Source organism: Phoenix dactylifera, chromosome 9, assembly GCF_009389715.1.
Source record: "Phoenix dactylifera cultivar Barhee BC4 chromosome 9, palm_55x_up_171113_PBpolish2nd_filt_p, whole genome shotgun sequence".
NCBI classification, from domain to species: domain Eukaryota; kingdom Viridiplantae; phylum Streptophyta; class Magnoliopsida; order Arecales; family Arecaceae; genus Phoenix; species Phoenix dactylifera.
In genome coordinates, this window is record NC_052400.1 from 14,780,931 (window position 1) to 14,800,369 (window position 19,439).

At 35.3% G+C, this 19,439-nt stretch overlaps 1 protein-coding gene across 4 annotated transcripts; it reads right to left on the reverse strand.

Annotated features, from left to right (window-relative positions):
• Nucleotides 1–3,739: 3,739 nt before the first annotated feature.
• Nucleotides 3,740–13,693, reverse strand: LOC103719016 (CDP-diacylglycerol--serine O-phosphatidyltransferase 1-like). 4 transcript variants are annotated; one of them, XM_017845690.3, is made up of 13 exons: nt 13,515–13,693; nt 11,867–12,050; nt 10,886–10,951; nt 10,546–10,605; nt 9,739–9,829; nt 8,803–8,857; nt 8,626–8,705; nt 8,388–8,504; nt 8,208–8,292; nt 5,832–5,923; nt 4,575–4,828; nt 4,281–4,369; nt 3,740–4,194 (listed from the first exon to the last, which is right to left on the reverse strand). In XM_017845690.3, the coding sequence occupies exons 2-13, from the start codon at nt 12,028–12,030 to the stop codon at nt 4,067–4,069; spliced, it is 1,281 nt and encodes a 426-aa protein (XP_017701179.1). In that variant the 5' UTR covers nt 12,031–12,050; nt 13,515–13,693; the 3' UTR covers nt 3,740–4,066. The 4 variants fall into 4 exon arrangements, with proteins under 4 accessions (XP_017701179.1, XP_017701180.1, XP_026665037.1 ...); XM_017845691.3 differs by having other exon boundaries at nt 13,608–13,659; XM_026809236.2 differs by lacking the exon at nt 13,515–13,693 and adding an exon at nt 12,511–13,485.
• Nucleotides 13,694–19,439: the final 5,746 nt, after the last annotated feature.

Here is a 19,439-nt window from a genome sequence, read left to right on the forward strand (position 1 = left end):
TCATTATTCTTAGACACGTTGAATGAAACCTTTGTTTTAAGAGGAAACTGTAGTTGGTAAGAATTTAATTATTAAAAAAGAGTAACGTGTTTGACATCTTCTCATGTTGGAACATTAAGAACGAGCCTGATTGGTGCACTTGGAAGGATCACCTACTGGGACATAAAGATCTAGTTACAATGTTAGTTTAAATCATCACTGGTATTCAACAGCATTTAGAAGGGATTTCTAATAAATACACTTGTTAAAAAATAATAAGACATCTTGAGCGCAATTATTTTTAAAATTTAATGCCATGTTGCCTTTTGGAACTGCACTACATTATACATGTCTTTCTGAGGTCATGACATATTAAATAATTCTTGCTAGAGTTCCTCTTTTGCATATAATGCTCTAAAATTCAAAAATATATATCTATAAATAAGAATCTGTGATGGTTTCAGACCTCTTCTGTTGTGCGTGAGAAACTTAATTGTACTGCTATATGATAACATGAAAGTGTCATTTCTGAAACAATGTCTTTGTAAGGAGTTTTAAGGTATCTAAATTACCACATAAACATTAATAACAGCCACCAGATTTCCAATTTTTATATCGAGTTAACTGCCGATATGCATTATGTTCAGATTTGTGCTGTATGCCACCAACACCTCTCTTATTCTATGGCTGTTCTCACCATACGTTTAGCAATTAGCATTGCTGCGTAAGTGTTAGTTTTTTTTTTTCCTGAAAATTTTTTTTAGCCAAGTAGCAAGAAAGGCCTTAACATGGCTGAAAAAAACCTTGGCATGAAACCAGAACATATGAAATTTACTGTTAAATCCGGAGGATGCTGGTGTTTTAGACACTTGAAGCTGATTTGTCAACTTGCATCAAGAAGAACAAAAGAGAAGAACGACGACTTGTCAACTTGCATCAAAAAGAACAAAAGAGAAGGACTTGGGAACATCAATGTATCATAATCTTTGGTATCTTAGTCAACAAAATCAGCTGGGTGTATGGTATGACCTTCCAACATGAGTTCAATTGCCATTGTTTCATCTGTGGAACGTGAGACCATTTGTTACAGCTAAAACCAGCTAGCAGTTTGAAACAATTGTAGAGGTCTTGGTTGTGGTTGGTGGCCAACCTTCAACCTTTGGAAAATATGTGTTAGTAATGTGGTTTTTCCTTCCAGGCTTGCATGATGTATCTGCTCTCTCTATCGAATGGATAACAGCTTCTTCATGGATCACATCAAATTATTATGATGATGAGAGAATGATCTCCTATTTAAAACTTGAAACCTTTCAAGCCCTCAGATTTTTATATATTGGGTGAGAACAACTTTTTTTTTCCAGACCACTATGATTTTTCACCACCGCTTTTCGCTCTGTGAGATGGGTGCCGGTCCGAGCCAGTTGTTGGCAACATCATTTTCATCTTATATTTTTCCACAGCGTGCATGCTTTTTGGGCTTTAATTTGACTTGTCTCTGTAATTATTTATTTGAAAATGAGACAGATGGACTCAGAAAAGTTATGAAGGAAAATGAAGTTGACGTTGAAGCTGGTGATGGTGATACTAGTCATATATGACTAGTCAAAAGAATTGAAATTAGGTAGCAACAATCTGAACGAACGGCAATCTTTTTGTGTATGCAGACACAGGTACTGAAGGAAAGGAGGTTACGCCAGCAAATAATTTTGGCAATTTTGAAAGAATTTTTTCAAACCAAAGTCCTGTCGACCTATTTGGAGTGCAAATTTCGCAATTAATTTCACTAAAATAGTTGAGCACGTTTGATACATCAGTGAAGGTTAGGAAATATAAGAGGAAGATGGACATATTTTTAAATGGAGACAAAATGCGACAGTTCATTATGATGCCAAATATTCGCAAAAAGAGAGCAGCTAAATGTAGAGAGCATGATTTCTTAGAAAAAAAGGGGATGGTTTTGCTTGCATGTTTATTTCCAACTGGGTTCCTGCTAGCCTTTTTTTTGTTTGGTATGTGGGAGGGGAGGGGCCTGGATCTACTAATTTTCATTTATAAATTGAACAATTTTTTTGCAACCGACATAGTTGGTCTTGTCTTTAGATACAACAAACCTGGATTTAATCCTGCCCTGCATTAGATACTCGACCAGGCTTTCACTCACTATAGTTATCTGAAAAGAAAAAAAAAAAAACGGACGATCAATAGAGCATTTCTCAACATAGAGTTGAACTAAATCTTTCTCCATTTTAAAGGGAAAAAGGCTTGAATGATGGCTTGAAATATATAGCTAAGTTGAATATGATGAACCAAATGAGTTCATCGACAATATTTAGTAAAACAAATCCACGGGGGCCTCGTAAGGCATGGGTTTAATATCCTTTCAAAAGTCAGAATAGGTCGAGGTTTTTTCAACTTGAAATGCTACTAGAACATTTCAACTTGGCTATTATAGTAACCAACCTCATCAGCAAAAGAAAAAGAAAAAAGAAACAATCATCCCCTCAAGACTTCCATTCTATTGTTCGCAAGTTCATGGCCGACTCAGATTTGCTAGCCCTAATTTGTTGATTAGTGGGGACCAGGATCTACTAACTTTCAATTATAAATCCAACTGTTCCTTTCCTTCAAGGTACTCCAACAGGAAGTCAAGACCAATGACCAGATTTAAGGAATCAATGATCCTTGTGGCCTGCAAATCTAGCCAATTAACCAATGACCTAAGGTATCCTCGGATGTGGAGCCAAAATTTCAAGGCCAACCAGATAGTCATAGAAAACAGGCATCTCAAGAACATTGGACAGGAACCTTCAGAAGCTCTTTGGGCATTCATTAGGGTCTATTCGTGGTTGCCTCGATCCCCCTCTGCACCTCTGCATCTCTGCTATAATCATGTTGATACTTAGACACAATGGTTCCAATCTTCCATCTAATTGTATCTCCACTCTTGTAGATGCACATGCTGACGAGAAAAGGAATTGAAAGGACTCTACAAAAGGATTATAAATTCACCACCTAAAGTGCACCAATACCACCTGTTTCTTCCATTATTCTTCTCCAAGAGGCAGGTCATTGACACATTAAAGCTTGGGAGGCAGGTCATTGACACATTAAAGCTTGGGAGGAATCTCCCATAGCCATATGTCCTTCTAGAACATGTTTGTCTTCCTTTCTTGAACAGAAAGCTAACACAATTGAGTGCATCAATCATTCCAAGCACGAAATTCCAGAAGGTAGATCAGGTGAAAGGTTTGAGAACTTCTGTGAATAAATGCCTTACTTCTATAATATACTCTCATAACCTGATTCATCCAAAACCATCTTGAAATGTCTTCACCAAAAGTTACCAGAGAGAGAAAGATTCATATCTCTTAAATTTTGTAAACACCAAGTCCCTCCTACAAGTTGGATTCCTCCACTCACCAACACTCTAGACATTATATAGATGGTAACAGCATGAACTCTTAAATTCCATCACTTTTGACAATAGAGCTTGATTCTATTAGTCCTGCCATTAGAATGTTCTATACTTGAAGAAGTTATTAATTCAACTTGAAACAACTTAGGAACAAATATGACCCTTTGTTTCAGTTGAGAATAACCACTCTTTAAATGCTATGCAACAGCATGAAGACAAACACAGCCAATCAATGTTTCTTAGCCTCCACAAGACACCAGGAAGCAAAACTCAAGTAATAAATTGTGCTTGTGAGATGCATGAACATATGGTAGAGAACATTGAATAATGATCTCATTTAAGATAAACCAGATTATTCCATAAAAAAAGGAAGATAAATTGAGCTTTGCTCATTTTTTCCACTAAGTAAATTACATCAGATCAAATTCAATGTTTCAACTTTCAAAAATAGCAGCAAAGATGAAGGACAAAGGAATCTGGCATTGAAAAGATAATGCCGCAACTAAAAATGGGAGGAAAATTTATCCTCTAAATGCCAGACTGCCTGCCAGTCTAAGCAATGACAAAGGCATTTACGGAACCTGAAGGTAATGCATATGTACATGATATATGTTGTGAAATTAAGAAAAAGAAGAAAAAAAGAATCAATAAAAGAGAACACTACAATGGTGATCATAACTTTTTTCTCATCACTGTCCAATGAATTTGCCACGACCAAACAAGCAGGAAAATTGCAAGGGCCAAACCCGCACATGTCCAGAAAATTATCAGCCATAGGGGCATTGGGTTGGGAAACAGACCTGGTTAAAAATAAATCAGCCTCAAATAAATCTATGGTCCACAAAATGAAGTATGCACTAAGAATAATATGAAAGTAGGCACTCACCATGGCCAAACTTGATACATATAAGAAGCTCCACTATGCATATTGCTAGGGAAAGCCAACAGAATGCTCCTACCTTCTTCACAGGCTTTCTGAAATCATCATTATAAGACAGATATTTTTTAGCGCAAAAAACATGAGAGTATGCTTGTTTGAGAGATTAAATACTTTGTAATTTTAGATCATCTCAATTGACTTGACCTAAGAGCTTGAGGTATATCCTTAATGACAATTTGAGAGTATTGTTCCATAGGCAAGCACATAAACATTCTTCTGATTTGCTAGAAACATGAATACCTGTCTTGCAAGTAGGTGTTGTACTCACGGATGGTTGGTATTGCAATTAGCCACCACAGAATCAATCTATACACTACCAAGGGATTTCGAGGAGGAATCCAGAGACAAAACTTGAGAAAAAAGGTGTTAAGCTCTACAGTCATAAAAACAATGCAAAGGCTGAGCACTTGGATGAACCTCCAAGGCCCGAGCAGAGGGCGCCATTCATCTTTGTCCCATCTTGCAGGTGTAAACTGACCCAATGTTCTTTTCACCTTGAAAGCCAGGAAGAAAATGAAATTCAGTCAAATAAATGAAAAGGATATAATAGAGACCAAATGCTGTAGTTCAGCAATCATCTTTTCATCTCTGAAGGTCCAGGATATGCAAGAAAGTTATTATCATATATTGGATAGAGTATGAACCAAATATGGATAACCAATGGTCGGTAAACCACTACAGACACTCCTTTTAAAAAAACCAGATGCTCTGAAGCATGCGAATTTACCGAAAACTTTAATACCTGTGTGACCAATAGGATTATTTTTACATTTCCCCACATAAAATGCCTGTCCCAAAAAGTATATGTAATGGGAATTTAAGGGAACTTCCTACAAAAGGGAAATAACCAACCCCATATATAACATATATGACGATCTTCCCACATTATTAGGTCGTGTTCCTTCCAATGAATTTGTCATATGCAACATGAATATTTGATTTAACTGAGAAGTAGATCCATTCCCTTAAGCAGTCGAAGAAGGAAATAAAAAAATTGTTCAATAAGAAGAACCATTTTCCGATCAATCACCTAAGTCACAGTTAGGAAGACGATCCTAAGATGGTCCAGGGTGGATTGATCTCAGTCTCAAATATAATATTTATTCCTTTCACAAGTAAAGAGCTAAGGTCCTTAGTAACCACATGTATCTAGTTTGTTTACTGTTTGTTTTACTTTTAGGCATACTTTACAAGGTTACATTTTTTTTGTGTGATAGAAGGTCATTGGAATTGGAATTTTATGTTAGGCTCAGGTAGACCCCAACATCACATGATCTCCCTTTTTCGGGATACAATGTGCATTCAAACCTTTGTTCATAAAAGAGAAAAAATAGAATGTCAATATATCATGTCATTTATTTCTAAAACAATGGCTTTAATTGATATTTTTTTTGAAGAAATTATCTAACACAAACCAATTAAGGTGCAAAGTGGAGCACATATTGTAACACAAAACATAAAGGTCCATAGAACTGAGACCCCTATAATAAAACATACCTTACCAATGATATTTGGCTGGCGGCTTATACCAACCCACACATATGTTTTCCCATCAAAGTACCTAACAGTACTCATCCCTGCCCAGATACCTGAATCATGGACCAAATGGCTATCATCATGACAAGCAATAGTAATAAGTACCTTAATATTGTGCTGGATTCATGGATTACTACTTGGGACTCAAAAAGTGCATAAAAAATAAGAGAACTTGAAAAACAATACAGGATCTCACTTCAAAGTATAAAGACAAAGCATAATGGCAAAATGAAGCATTTAAGGCATCATACTGAAAGACATCAAGCCACTCTTTTTCTCATATGAGTTATCCACCTAGCCTAAACTTTGTCAATTAATTTGATGACCTCACCAAACTCCATTACTTAGTCTTAACCCACTGAAGTTAAGCCTTTTGCACTGTCAAGCTATTAACATGTTGTTTCCTTCGCATGCAGGTCTCAAGCATCTGCCACTACTAATCAAGTGCACAAGAGAGGTGTTTCAAAACAGCACACCACATGATTTTGTACAATATGCCACATGCCCTGCTACCCACTACCAAACATGCCCCATGCCAAAGGCACTTAAATTCTTGCCTTGCACGATGTGGATTTTTGAAAAAATCTTTATAATTTGTGTCGTAAATCATATTCGTTCCTTGCCTATATAACATTACCAAAAGACTCCAAATTATTATCCTTCACATGCACAAAAGCAAAGCTTAATGTGTTCAACTTATTAACCCTTGAAGTGGAATAAGGTGCGTCCACATGCTACATCAAGTCCCGAACTCTTTTTTTTTCTTTAAGTTTACAAGGTCTTAACATGCAATTGCATCCCTAGATAACATTACCAAAAGACTCTCCAACTTATTATCCTTCACATGCACAAAAGCAAAGCTTAATGTGTTCGACTGATTAACCCTTGAAGTGGAATAAGGTGCGTCCGCATGCTACATCAAGTCCTGAACTCTTTTTTTTTCTTTAAGTTTACAAGGTCTTAACATGCAATTGCATCCCTAGATAAGCTCTATCCTTCTCAACCCTATCCTACTCATCAGTCACATCAAACAAACATCTTCCTTCCACCATGTTCCTAGATTTCTTTCATTTTTATTCTTTCAAGTTCTAGTCTATAAGCTATAACATTGCGCAATGCAATTTTTCCAGTTTCATTCTTTTAAGTTCTACTTTCAAGTATCTGTAGCTTTTGCGTGACCTTTGAGATGCCTAACCAAGACAATTCAGTCAAGGTTTGAAGTTTGGCATGACCAGTTCATTCTGGACTGAAAAATCTTGGTTCAAGATCGAAATCAGGTGAAGCAAACTCAAACTGCTCGAACTGCCTGCGGATCAAGCAGTTTGGGGAGGTACACCCGCAATTCACACCCCAAAACAAGGACAATCATGCAAGAAATCAAGCAATATTGCCCAGGAACACTCAGCACCTTTTTTCTCCCCTTCTGTCCTCCCATATCCGCTCTTTCTAGCTGAAAACAAGGAGATCGAGGAGACAAGTGGCTTGTGGGAAGATTTGAAATCTCCATTTGAGCTCAGATTTCTTCAATTTTGGGCTAAAAATCACTAGATCCAATGGACTTGCTCTTGTTTCTCTCTTTCAAAAAAAATAAAAAACAAAAAATTAAAACTCTAAATCCATGTTCAATTGTTTTAGAGAAAACCATTTAAAAGTTATTTGATGCTCAAATTCATGATCTAGAGCAAAAATCCAGGATCAAAATTTAGGAATTTTGGGAGTTCTGGTTTGAACCCAATACCTTGGGCCAGTGGGCAAAATTTTGGGGTTTCCTCCCCTCCTTCATGCTTGCTTGGCCAGCTAGCCTCCTAAGAATGAAAGAAAGATAGCATACCCAAGGGGCAACAACAAACAAGAGCTTGGGGGCATGAACTGAAAGCATACCCAAGGGGTGCAGGCAAAGGGGTATGCAGTAGTCTCCAATAAAGGGGCATGGTTGGTAGGGTATGCATACTCATATACATAGATGTATGTGCATACAATTGTATTCTAGCTGTCTTTTATTCATGCGAAAATATGGAAGAACTCATTGACCATTAAAAGACACATGGCAGAGCATCTCATAGAACACATAGAAATAAGATTGAAATAAGTTTCAAAAATAAGATTCACCATGTGATATATGTATACATTAATCATGTATGACCCTATTGCATGTTTAAGCTCATGTTGTTCATACAACGCAATAAGTGGATGCAAAAATGAGTATGACCTTCGAAGAATATTGTTTGAGTTAAATATTCAAGAGACTTAAGTTAAAAACAATAACATATGAGCATAAAACATTTATATTTCTTAGGAAGAGTATAAGTAATGGTAGTTGACAAGCTTGGGACTCACCAAACCAATTGCAGATTAAGATATCCAAAACAATACTATCCCACCAGCATTCATTAAAATTTGGCAACATATGACGAAAAGTTAGCTGCAAAACATTAACATCCAGTGTACTTTTAGAATATTAAAAGTCATAAATAGCTACATGCGTTAGTTATTGTTGACATATTTTTGAAAACTGACCTCCATTAATTCGAAGCCAATTGACAAAACCCATAAAAGGGGTTGATTTCGTATCATTATTGCTTTTCCCCACCATCCAAAAATATGAGCAAGAACAAACTCATCAAACAATGTTTCCTAGAGAAACCTAAAACCCCAAATCAGCAACTTGCGAAAACCCAGTATATGTCAATTATGAAGAGATTCAGAAATATGAAAGTGAAAACTAAAATTAGGTTGGAGAAAGAAGACATCATACATAAACATTGTTAAACCTGCTTTTGGGATTCTCGGGTACATATATACGGCAATCAGTTCCGTATGATCTTTCAGGTAGTTCTGTGAAAATGTAAATGAAGTGTTTGAATTTCTTCTATTGAAAATAAGATACTGACATATCAGAAAATAAAAAGTTCTCGAAAGGAAAATGCATTACCAATGCCTAGATCAGGGTGAAGATATTTCATGAACTGCCGAGCATCATCACGGTTCTGAAATATAGAAGAAAATATTCACATAATTATTGACCACTCCGAAAAGGATAGAGGCAAAATGACTAGCCTTTGTACATTAAATCACAATCTTGATAATGAAGTGTAATATAACAGCTACAAAGAAGTCAGAGAAGGTAACATAGTTTCTAGTCAAATGAAGTGTTCCAAAGGAAGCATAACCCTAACATGAAATCTAAATTTTTTAATGAAAAATACATTACCTAACTAGGGATGAGATCAAGGTTTTAAGCCCTAAAAGGAAAGGGAGCAATCTGGCCGTCCCATCCCGTTCCTATGAGAAAACGAGACCGTGATAGGGGTTCAGACTCCAAAACCCATCTAAAGGTGGAGAGGAGAAGAAAGAGGAAATGAAGGAAGGAAGGATGAAGAAAAGGAAAAAGTGAAAGGAAAGAAGAATAAGAAAAAGGAAAGAAAGAAAAGGATAAGAAAAGGAAAGAAGAAAAAGGAAAAACAAAAAGGAAGGAAAGAATGAGAAAAAAAAGAATCAAAGGAAAGAATAGGGTGAGAGAGATAGAGGGTACCTACTAAGATGCTTGAACGGGCTGCTAGGATGGGGTAGGACAGTAGGGCATCCTATTCCATAGAGAAACCCGGACACCCCCATCCTACAGTACTTAAACCTTGAATGAGATATTAATTGGCATGAGAATGTGCCAACAAAATAGTGGAAGGAAAAAGAAAAAAAAAGCAAACTGCCCTAATATATCTTACTTCAATCAAAATTCATTCAGTGTCGTCAAGCTTGTGTGATATACTATATCAAATCAACAATGCGAAATACTAAAGCAAGAAACATGAACATCCACAAAGAATTAGGGCAAACCTTCAAGATTGTAGGTTTAAAATTAGAAACAAACCTGGAAAAGCAAAAACGTAAGAGCAACGAGGTAAACAACAGCCATCCCATGAACCAAGCGCCAAATGGCAGGATGTGGCCTAATAAGTACCCTGCAATCACCATAACAATTAACAAGGCATAAAATAATGCACCTGGTCCAGTTTTATAGCAAAATCAAATGCTTGTGTGCATCTATCGCACATTGAGAAGATTTTGTAAAACTTAAGTTGTTTTCCTATTCCTTTTCATAATCACAAATTATTTCCAGGACAATTCAATATTATATGCAGCAAGTAATGTCAACAGCTTGTTGCCAAAATTTAGACAAACATCATAGCTGGCTCTGACTGTCATGACCATAACCATCTTATGATATATGTCGCAACTGCCAATGAAAAACACAAATAAGCAGTATTTTAAGATAGATAGGTTGACATAAACCAGAATTTTACTAAATGAAGATAAGCAACCTAAAATAACAATTAATTAACATGAGTTATTAAATTTCCTGATGATTGTTTCAAATGCATTAATAGTGTTATTCATATATTAAAATCAAATGTTGGCAATAAAATGATTAAAAAAGAAAGTAGAAAAGTCACATTTGCACATTGATATACAGTGGATTCATCCAAGGAAGTGACATAACAGTAAGAAAAAGACATAACAGTACGAAAAAGCATATAGATTGATTTCATATTTTCCATTTTGAGTGATCCTAGTAAAACTTCTCTACATTATTCTACTCCAGAGCAAAAGTTTAAGAAAGTATCATCTATCATGGCTATCAAATAAGACCAGGCCATTAGAAACGGCATTAACTCACGTTGAAGGCGCTTGAAGCAACGAATAAGCTAGAAAGACTGCAATCATCGCCCAGACACCCCTGAAGGGAAAAAAGATGAGGAGTCAGCAAGGCTTCCTTTTTCTCAGTAGCAGACAAACAGATAAAAAAGGGAGCACTACGTCTATCAAAGCAACAGAAGATGACATAAATCTTAAAAGAAAAGGAATAGGCAATTTGAGAGAAAAGATCGCACTCAAATATAGATAGATAGATGTTCTTGAACAGCATAATAGGGACATCCAGAAAATAATGGAAATTTAGACGAAGTTAAACTTCTAATAGAAATCACTAAGTTTTTGCTGAAAAATAATAAGCATACCTCTTTACAGATGTAACAACATCATTGGAGGCAGTGCTTTCTGGATCAAGTGCTCCACTTGCCCAACTGAGAAAACACACAGCAAACACTGATACAACAATTTGACTTAAAATAAATAATTATATTCTAGTTGAAAACAAATATGAACTTCTGACTGTCAAGATTTTTTACAAAATTAATTTTATCATACCTAAACAATAATTATTGGCAACAAAACTAGCCAAAAAACCTCTTAAGTGACCACAAAAATATGAAAAATACAAAAAAATCAAAGAGAAAACTTATTTCCACTCCATACCCTTAAGCAAATACACTCATACAATGTACCTTGCTGAAGTTAATGAGATACTTGCATGCAAAAGCTAAAATAAAAAGAACATCAAGTAGTAATTTTACACAAGCTATCAAAGCATTTGTAAAACTGATGTGCCAGATCTGCTAAATCAAAACCTTCTTGATAGCACAAGCCTGAACATTAAAAGAATGGCAACTCCACTAAGTTGTTGTAGACCTAAACAACTTCACAACTGCAGCATATTTGAGCTCCCAGATGGAGGAATGGATATGCATCATTATAATGTTGGAAAGAACCAAAAGAAGGCGGAAAGACAAAAGAGAAAAAGGAAAACAGTATCCCGGGTGTCACTGAGTTTGCCCTGTCTCTCTAAATTATATTAACCTTTTCCCCCTCCTTCTAACAGTTGTTCATGTAGATATGCATTTGGTCCATCATCCATCCTACAAGTTCCTTGTTGGATTTATAAAAAATTAAAGAAAAAGACTATAATTATTGCACATTTAACTTTTTGAGAAAAAATATCGCATACTTAACAAGAATCATAGAGTAATATAAAAGAATATAATGGGTACAGACGGAAAAGAACCCAGAGGCCAGAGGACATGAATCATAAATCAAAAAATGATACACCAGTAAATCAATACCCCAAAGAGTTTGATGACTATGCAAGAACTGAGACTCACATTAAAAGGCAGGTGCCAATAAGTAGCAAAGAAATTGTGCGAGGCTTGTATGCCCATGCTGTCCATGGATCAAATTCACCAAAATCATACAGAGATACTGCATTATTACCCTCTCGAGAAATATAATATTTTCTCCTCATTTTCCTCTGGCCGTTAACCTCCATAAGCACCAGTTGCTTCCAATCTGCTCTCCGAAAATATTGAATATGATGTAAGACAGAAATATTGGTCATGAAATGGTGCGATAAATAGATCATTTAACAAGTTAATAACCAATACGGGAGTCCAAGTTTTCTGCACATATTATAGAATAAACTGTCCAACCGATCCATAAAACAATGACTTCTCTCAAAAAATAAAAAGTTAAAAATAATAATTGTAATGATCACAGCACTCTGGCAGTGAGCTACTCAATAGAAATCTAAAATGATAACACCATGATGTCTTAAAAGACTGAAAAATGAAGGAAATTGACCAGTTAGATCGATTGATAGTGGAGGAGCACCACAACAATTACATCTCATTCGGTCAATAACATAACAATCTGAGTAGAAACCGAAAGTCACTGAAATCAACTACAAGCAGGGCATATTAACTAAAATAATGGCGGAATAGCAGGTGAAAACAGATATTCATGACTTAACTGAATTCAACTCTTGAGAAAATTTAGGCATCTGAAAAATCAAGCTGTCAAATGGAAGATAACAGCAGGACGCAGAGCAAACATTTAGCAAGCATACTTAGCATAAAACAAAGATACTCTGAGCGAAGAAAATATCTACAAAAGAAATGCCTTTATGGGTACAAATCAAAGCACCACCACAGAAATGTTAGTAAAATGGCCCACCAAAAGTCCCATCATGCAAAAATTATTAGAGGCAACGAATGAGCAGATTTATTTGCAAAACCAATGCAGGTAAGCAGAAACAAAATCCCTAACAGAGTGCTTATTGTATTCTAACCCCGCATAAGAATTCAAAGCACCATTTGGACTGCAAAAAAGAGTAACGCGATTCAAGAAATATTAAATCATTACAAGATAACATTAGAAGAAGTGATCACTCCCCTACTTTGAAAACCTTAAAGCCATAGCTCCTATCAAATTATCCATAGGCCTTTTAACCCAGAGGCCAGAATGCCCGTTCAAACAAGAACACACGAAAATCACCCAGATTTAGGTCAGAAACTAATCTACGAACAAAGCATCAAATAGAAAACACATAAAGATACGATCTTTAAGGGGAAAAAGTCGACATCCGAAGTTCCAATCACTAAAAATTAAAAAAAAAAAAAAAATTTTTTTTACAAATCTTTCTTTAAAAAGTTCAAAATAAATCTGGAATCATCCTACAAGGAAGAAATTACCAGAAAAACAGATCTTTACCTAAAGAATACTTAAAACAAATCGAACTAATCGCGGAGGGTGGCTTAACGAGAAAACCGGCATGATCGAAAAAAACAGTTCAGAAATTTGAAGAAAAATACGGCAAATTTATTGGATACAGTGGGACGTCGCAGAAAAACCGAATAGCTCGAAAAAAAATAACAACAACAAATAGAAGAAAAGTTTAAAAAATAGCAAATCAAATGCGTAAAATAGGACGAGAAAGCTGGTTCTTTTTTTCCGATTTCTTTCGCAATTACTCACGTAGACGTGGCCAACAAGCCCGTCCCTGCCGTACGATCACGAGACGAAGAGATCCTAGCCGTCGAAAGCGTCCTACAAGATCAAAGGCATTACCTTTTTTCCTTTCTTTCTTTTTTCCCCTCCCCTCCGTTTGAGAGAGAGGGAGTGCGAGGTGAGAGAGGGAGGAAACAGTGCCTGAAGGCTTATAAAGGCCAAAAGCTCAGAGATAGAGGGAGAGTACGACGGTCAAAGTGGCCCTCAAGATATGGGAAGAAGGTGCAGGTTACTACCCCTGAACGTTTCCGTATTTACATAAGAGACCACTTTGCTTGTTTTCTCTAACTTTTTTTTAAAAATTTTGAAGATCACCTTTTTATTTTTAAATTTTATTAAATATATCCAAACAATATGTTATATGTATGATCCCTCCACCCTTAATAAAAAAAAAAAAATTGCTTAAGACCATGTAACATATATGCTCAAGATCCATACTTACCCCTTAAGCAAATACATGATGTGAAAAATATAAAAATATTGCCATATATTTGATGGCATATTCGGAAAAAAAAATATGGTATCATGCATATGTTAAATTAAATATTTTTAGATATCTTAAAATTGGAAAAAAAAATTAGTATATTTTAATGAGAATGCATTGGATGTAGAGAAAAAAAAACAGTTAGATTGCACATAATCATGCAAGATATACTGATTGCTATACATTGTACCTTTGCAATTTTTCTTGGAGGCCATGGATTAGTGCTTACCAATGGCAAACCTGTAAACTCATTTATCATCATATGCATTTTAGGCAACAAAATTATACGGAATTTGATTTAGACCTCATTGAATATGTACGACAGACCCATCCCATTAAATATAAGTAGGTAATCATTAAGATGGAACTGCAAATGTTGAAATATAATGTGGAGATGTACTCCACCAAAAAAGAGAGAAATTTATGTTGGAGAGGGTACCTTGACCTATATGCCAGCATGATGTCCTTGCTTTCCATATTGTTAAACTATTCACGTTTGATTAAACATGTTATGGAGCAAGTCTCCGTTGGTCTTTTCAATATATCTTATAGCATGACAAGAAGGCGATACAGAAGATAGTTGACAAGATTAATTGTCCGTTTATGTTTTCAAAGAAAAAGGAAGATAATAAATATGGAATGAGATCAGCATAAGGAGGATAGAGAGTGTTAGTATCTCATATTTAGGAGCAACAACAAAAATTATTCTCATAGAACTATAGATAATATTCCATTTTTCATCATCAAGTTAGTACAAGTGCAAGAAAAAAAATTACACATGCAGAGAGAGAAAGGGAGGAAAAATATTTTTCCAAAGAGTAGGAAGATTTAGACATTGGTGGTGTTTATTATGGAAAAAAAAATTTAACAATATAGGATCACTTGCAAGTGTATTCCAAGGAAGGTGCACCGACTTCAGCTAAGCTTATATAATAAAAATAGATAAAATTATAGCATCACCCAAAAAACAAGGTTGAGAACTTGGGGTGCAATAAAAGATAAGATTATTAGCAAATGTAGGTATAAATGGAGAAAGGATAGAATGCTGGTAGCATAAGAAGGACAGAGGTAATAATGGTTGATAGAAATATTTAAAGGTAAAAGTTGATGATTAATAATGTTAGAGTATTATGATTGTAATAAAAATAGACTTAGGCTAATGCATGTATGTGAAAGGTGGTATGGATAATCGTGATCTTTCAATCTATTTTAAAATTTTAGAATATATATGACCTGATAAATGGATTTCTAAATTCTAAACTCGAAAAGTGGATATTTCTTTTTTGAAAAATAAGTACGCTTCTCCTATATATCTATCTCAAAAGTCAACTAAAAACATATGTTTATTAAAATAATTCAGTAAAGAGAGCTCGTAAATGCAACTAAGAGTTTAACGGATATCATTTATTATTTTTGTATTATCTTTATTTTATGATTATATTTTTTTTTATCACCACCTTCTAAAAGGCAAATGCTTGGAAGCCCAACTTTGGTAACCAAAAAAAAGGAAAAAAGATCTAAGTATTTGAGCTTAGGTAATTATAATACTGGTTGGTTGTTCTTAATTTATCTCGATGTCCTCCTGAGTTGCACCAACCCTTGATGTCGTATTGCAAGGAATTTTGTTTTTCCTTTTGTGATTGGGCATTGTAGCATTACTCTCTTTGCCGATGATGATTAAATTAATAAAAAAATTGCAAAATAATATTTCTTTATCTTAAAGCCACCAGCTTAGTAACTAATTATACATGCATGGTTCTACAAATAATATGCTTATAACACCCTATTTGCTCATTTTTCTGATTAATCTATGGTCAATATTTTTAATATACTTCGGAACTAAATATCTGGAAGCAAATTTCAACTATCATCACAAAACCATACTTTTTGTATGGAACAACGGCTAATGTGCTCTTAGTGATTGCCGAGATTAAGATCATTCTAAATACAGATTACTCAAGCATATTACTGAACTTAAAACTTTTACCAACTATCAATCTGAGATTCTGAGACTAGTGCTCTGGTAGCGGCATCTACTACGTAAGAGTGGTGGGTTAAAACTGGTTGGTAGAAATTAAGCAGTGAGGTTATTTTGGGAAATCTACGGAGCTTGGAGGGAGACAGAAAGGCGAGGGCCATTAAGGGAAGGGAGAACGGGAGGCCGGATGGTCGTGTCTTTCCACGCTCCTGACACCAAACAGGGCTCCCTCTGAGAGCTTTCTGCGATCTCTTTCAAAGTACTGAGTCACTACGAACGCTGTTCCAATGAGAACTTTCCTTCCCCAAATACCCTCACATGTACAAAAGATTCTCAAGTGGACTCAATGATACTCTGCAGTGAACGTACGCCATGGAATCCTGATAAAAAATAGCCATCCACATGCATTAGAATTGATAGGCATACTCCCCGTTTTAGACTCTCACCCCCTTTGGACTCTCTCTCTCTCTTTCTTTAGTTCATCCATAAAAGATAGGGGTGTCCACAGATGCCATCATATCATGGGGCTGACTTGACCTTTTCCAATCTCAAGGCCAGAGTTTTCCCTGTAACATCCCCATAAGACCAACTTTAAATGGTTAAGATACGTGGTGCATTCAATGGCCATGACGCTAAGCCGTGGGCTTTTTTGAGAAATAAAAGCGAAATTGAGAAGTGTTGGGAATTGATTGAGGATGTTTCAAGTGTACTTTACTACAAGATGATGTAATGGGAAGGAACACATCTTCTTATCGTAGACCCAAAAAGCTCCCCTTCCAATCTTCACTTAATGATTAAGATATCAAATATACTCTACAAAATGTATTTTCTTTTTTTATATATTATTTATGAAAAAATAATTCTTCATCCTCCACAAATAAAAAAATTAGTTCACCACATCAAGATATAGAGCATTCATCTACTTCTCATCGAGAAAAAACATTAGCCAAAGAAGATTTCTTAAACAACTACTTTCTTTCACTAAGATGAAAAAAGGGTTTTCAAACAGTGAAGCCTTAGTAAGAAACATTTTCCTTCCGTCTCTTCGGAGGAAACGTTTATGATTAAGGCTATTTTTATTATATAAATATAGGAGAAGCACTATAAAATATAATCATGGTAATTTTGAAATCTTTAAGGAAGAAAAGAAAGACGTTACATTTTTTTTTGCTCATTTTCTACTAAAAGATTCTTCCCGCCGTTTTTTGTTTCTCATAAAATATCATATCAAGAAACTCCATTGGTAGCCGAGATACCAGAGAAGGGACAAAAGTAACTGCATCGCATCGTTGCTAGAGGATTATGTAGTATTTTATTTTTTAATTTTGTTAGCTACATTTATACTAATCAGGCATGAACCACCGTTATATCAAAAAAAAAGAGGAGAAGGAGATGGAGAAGGAGGAGAAAAGGAATGGGAGAGGAGTTTGGGAAGGAGACGCGGCGATCCAGAGAAGCCATTCGATGCCGACCATAAAAAAAATAGCTAAATTCCGTATATACGAGACAGATAAAACACGGTATATAAAATTAATAAATGTTACGGGGAGAAAATAAAATGGACAAATAAATGGCAGAAGACGACAAAAAGGAGGCGGGGCCAAAAAAATGGTGTCAAATATTTGCCAGCCCAAACACCCCCACAAGAGGACAAAGCCCCCAACTTTATGCTGTCACCGGACCCAACGGGGGACCAAGGAAGTGTGACTCTTTGATCAGGCTCATGGATCCCAAAAGATTGGGAGCTTAGAATGTTTCTTGCGTTTGTTATAGCATTTTGATTAGATCGATCTATCCTATTGTTTTGAATGCAAGTATGGCTTGACTCCTTAGTCCTTATACTTCTCCTTACTTGTGGCTCCAAAGCATGTGCAACCAATAGAAGGACTCGCTGGCCCGTAGCCACCAATGATAACATCTTTGCATCATGTAAGGCGACTCAGAATCTCATCCAAAAATATTATCCAAAAATATTATTTAAATTTTTTTTATCTACACAATAATTGATATAGAATTAAATATATATGCACATAAGTTTTTACATACTCCTTGAGTTTAAGCTCTAGCATTCTTATCAGATCAAAAATTCAAATTTATTCAAAACTAATCACAACTAGAATAATCAGCTCATAATCAGCCTTTATAAACCTGTATAACTATAGTATTCTCCAATCTATATAGGCCATGAGCCAGATTATATTTTTTTTTAAATTCTTGATTGCAACATGTGTGTGAAAGAGTCTCTCTCATCGTACTTGATTGAGATAATTAACTTTTTTGTTTTATTGAAAATTATTTAGCAGGGAATAGACAAAACATAACCTCCACATTCTACAACGAGAAACCGACGAAATAATAATAATAATAATAATAGTTATTATTATGATGATGATCAAGTTATAAAAGTTTAGAATTACTGGTAGTAGAGTTATGACATATGGCGTGCATGTGAGATATATAGTTTAGATGACAATAATTATGTAAGATTCAGTTAAAGAAGCTATGGTTGCGTGAAATCCAATTAAAAACAGATCACGTGATGCATCATTTTTGAGAAGAGATTTATTCTTTATTTTTCGTTAGGTTTCAGTGCCACCATCTTTTTGGATTGCCGAATAAGAAGCAATTTGTGATCTGTGCGTGTGCGACGAGATCAAAAATTAACCACGCACCAACCAGAGTTTCCTTTCCTTCATATATAATGTATAAGATCGTTGCTAAGTCTTTAAGCATTATGCACCTCGCCTTAGACTCGGTATATGGAGAAAGGCCCACTTGTAACTTGTGAGAAGAATCTCCAACGTGTGTGGAATTGTCGAAGCCAATGAGGCCGCGACTTTGTTAGAGATTTTAGATATTCTTGGGATGAGCTCCGTTCATCGGTTAGGGTGTTGATATAAGACCGAACAAGCTCTCATACCAAATTGATGTAGGATAGAAGAGGAGGAAAGAGAAAAGAAGAAGAAGGAGAAGGCATAGGTAAAGAGGGCACTTCAATATTCTATGTTTTTAAAACAATCTAAAACTCTATTAAGAGCCTGCATAAAAATATGATGGTAGAGTCCTCATAATATTATAATTGTAGAATTCATAAAATTCTAGTTCTAGGGTCCATATAAAAATAAATATTTTTAATTTTCACACAAATAATTTTTTTTTTAATTTCTATATTTGCGTCTAGCAGAAGTGTGTCTAGATTTCTTATTAGATAGTTCTCCATCAGAAGTACATCTCTCCCACTATCAAAAAAAAAAGCTAATTACTTTTTATTTTCTTATTCAAAAATAAATATAAGCAAAACATTTGGCTCAAAAGTTCACTCGACTGGCGTGCTGCTTTCTTATTGCTCTTCCGAATTGGCATCATGAAATGTGCTATTTAATGAATTAGGTGATTAGCAAGCGAATTTTCTTCATGTGATTTTTCTAGG

What these genes read in the sequence shown, in the direction of transcription:
- LOC103719016 (XM_008808064.4), bottom strand. Translation starts at nt 12,123, where the DNA reads ATGATCTATTTATCGCACCATTTCATGACCAATATTTCTGTCTTACAT. An exon ending in CTTAATCTGCAATTGGTTTG is followed by an intron (nt 5,924 to 8,207) that starts GTGAGTCCCAAG and finishes TCCATGATTCAG; the next exon opens with GTATCTGGGCAGGGATGAGT. An exon ending in AGCCAAATATCATTGGTAAG is followed by an intron (nt 4,829 to 5,831) that starts GTATGTTTTATT and finishes CTGGCTTTCAAG; the next exon opens with GTGAAAAGAACATTGGGTCA.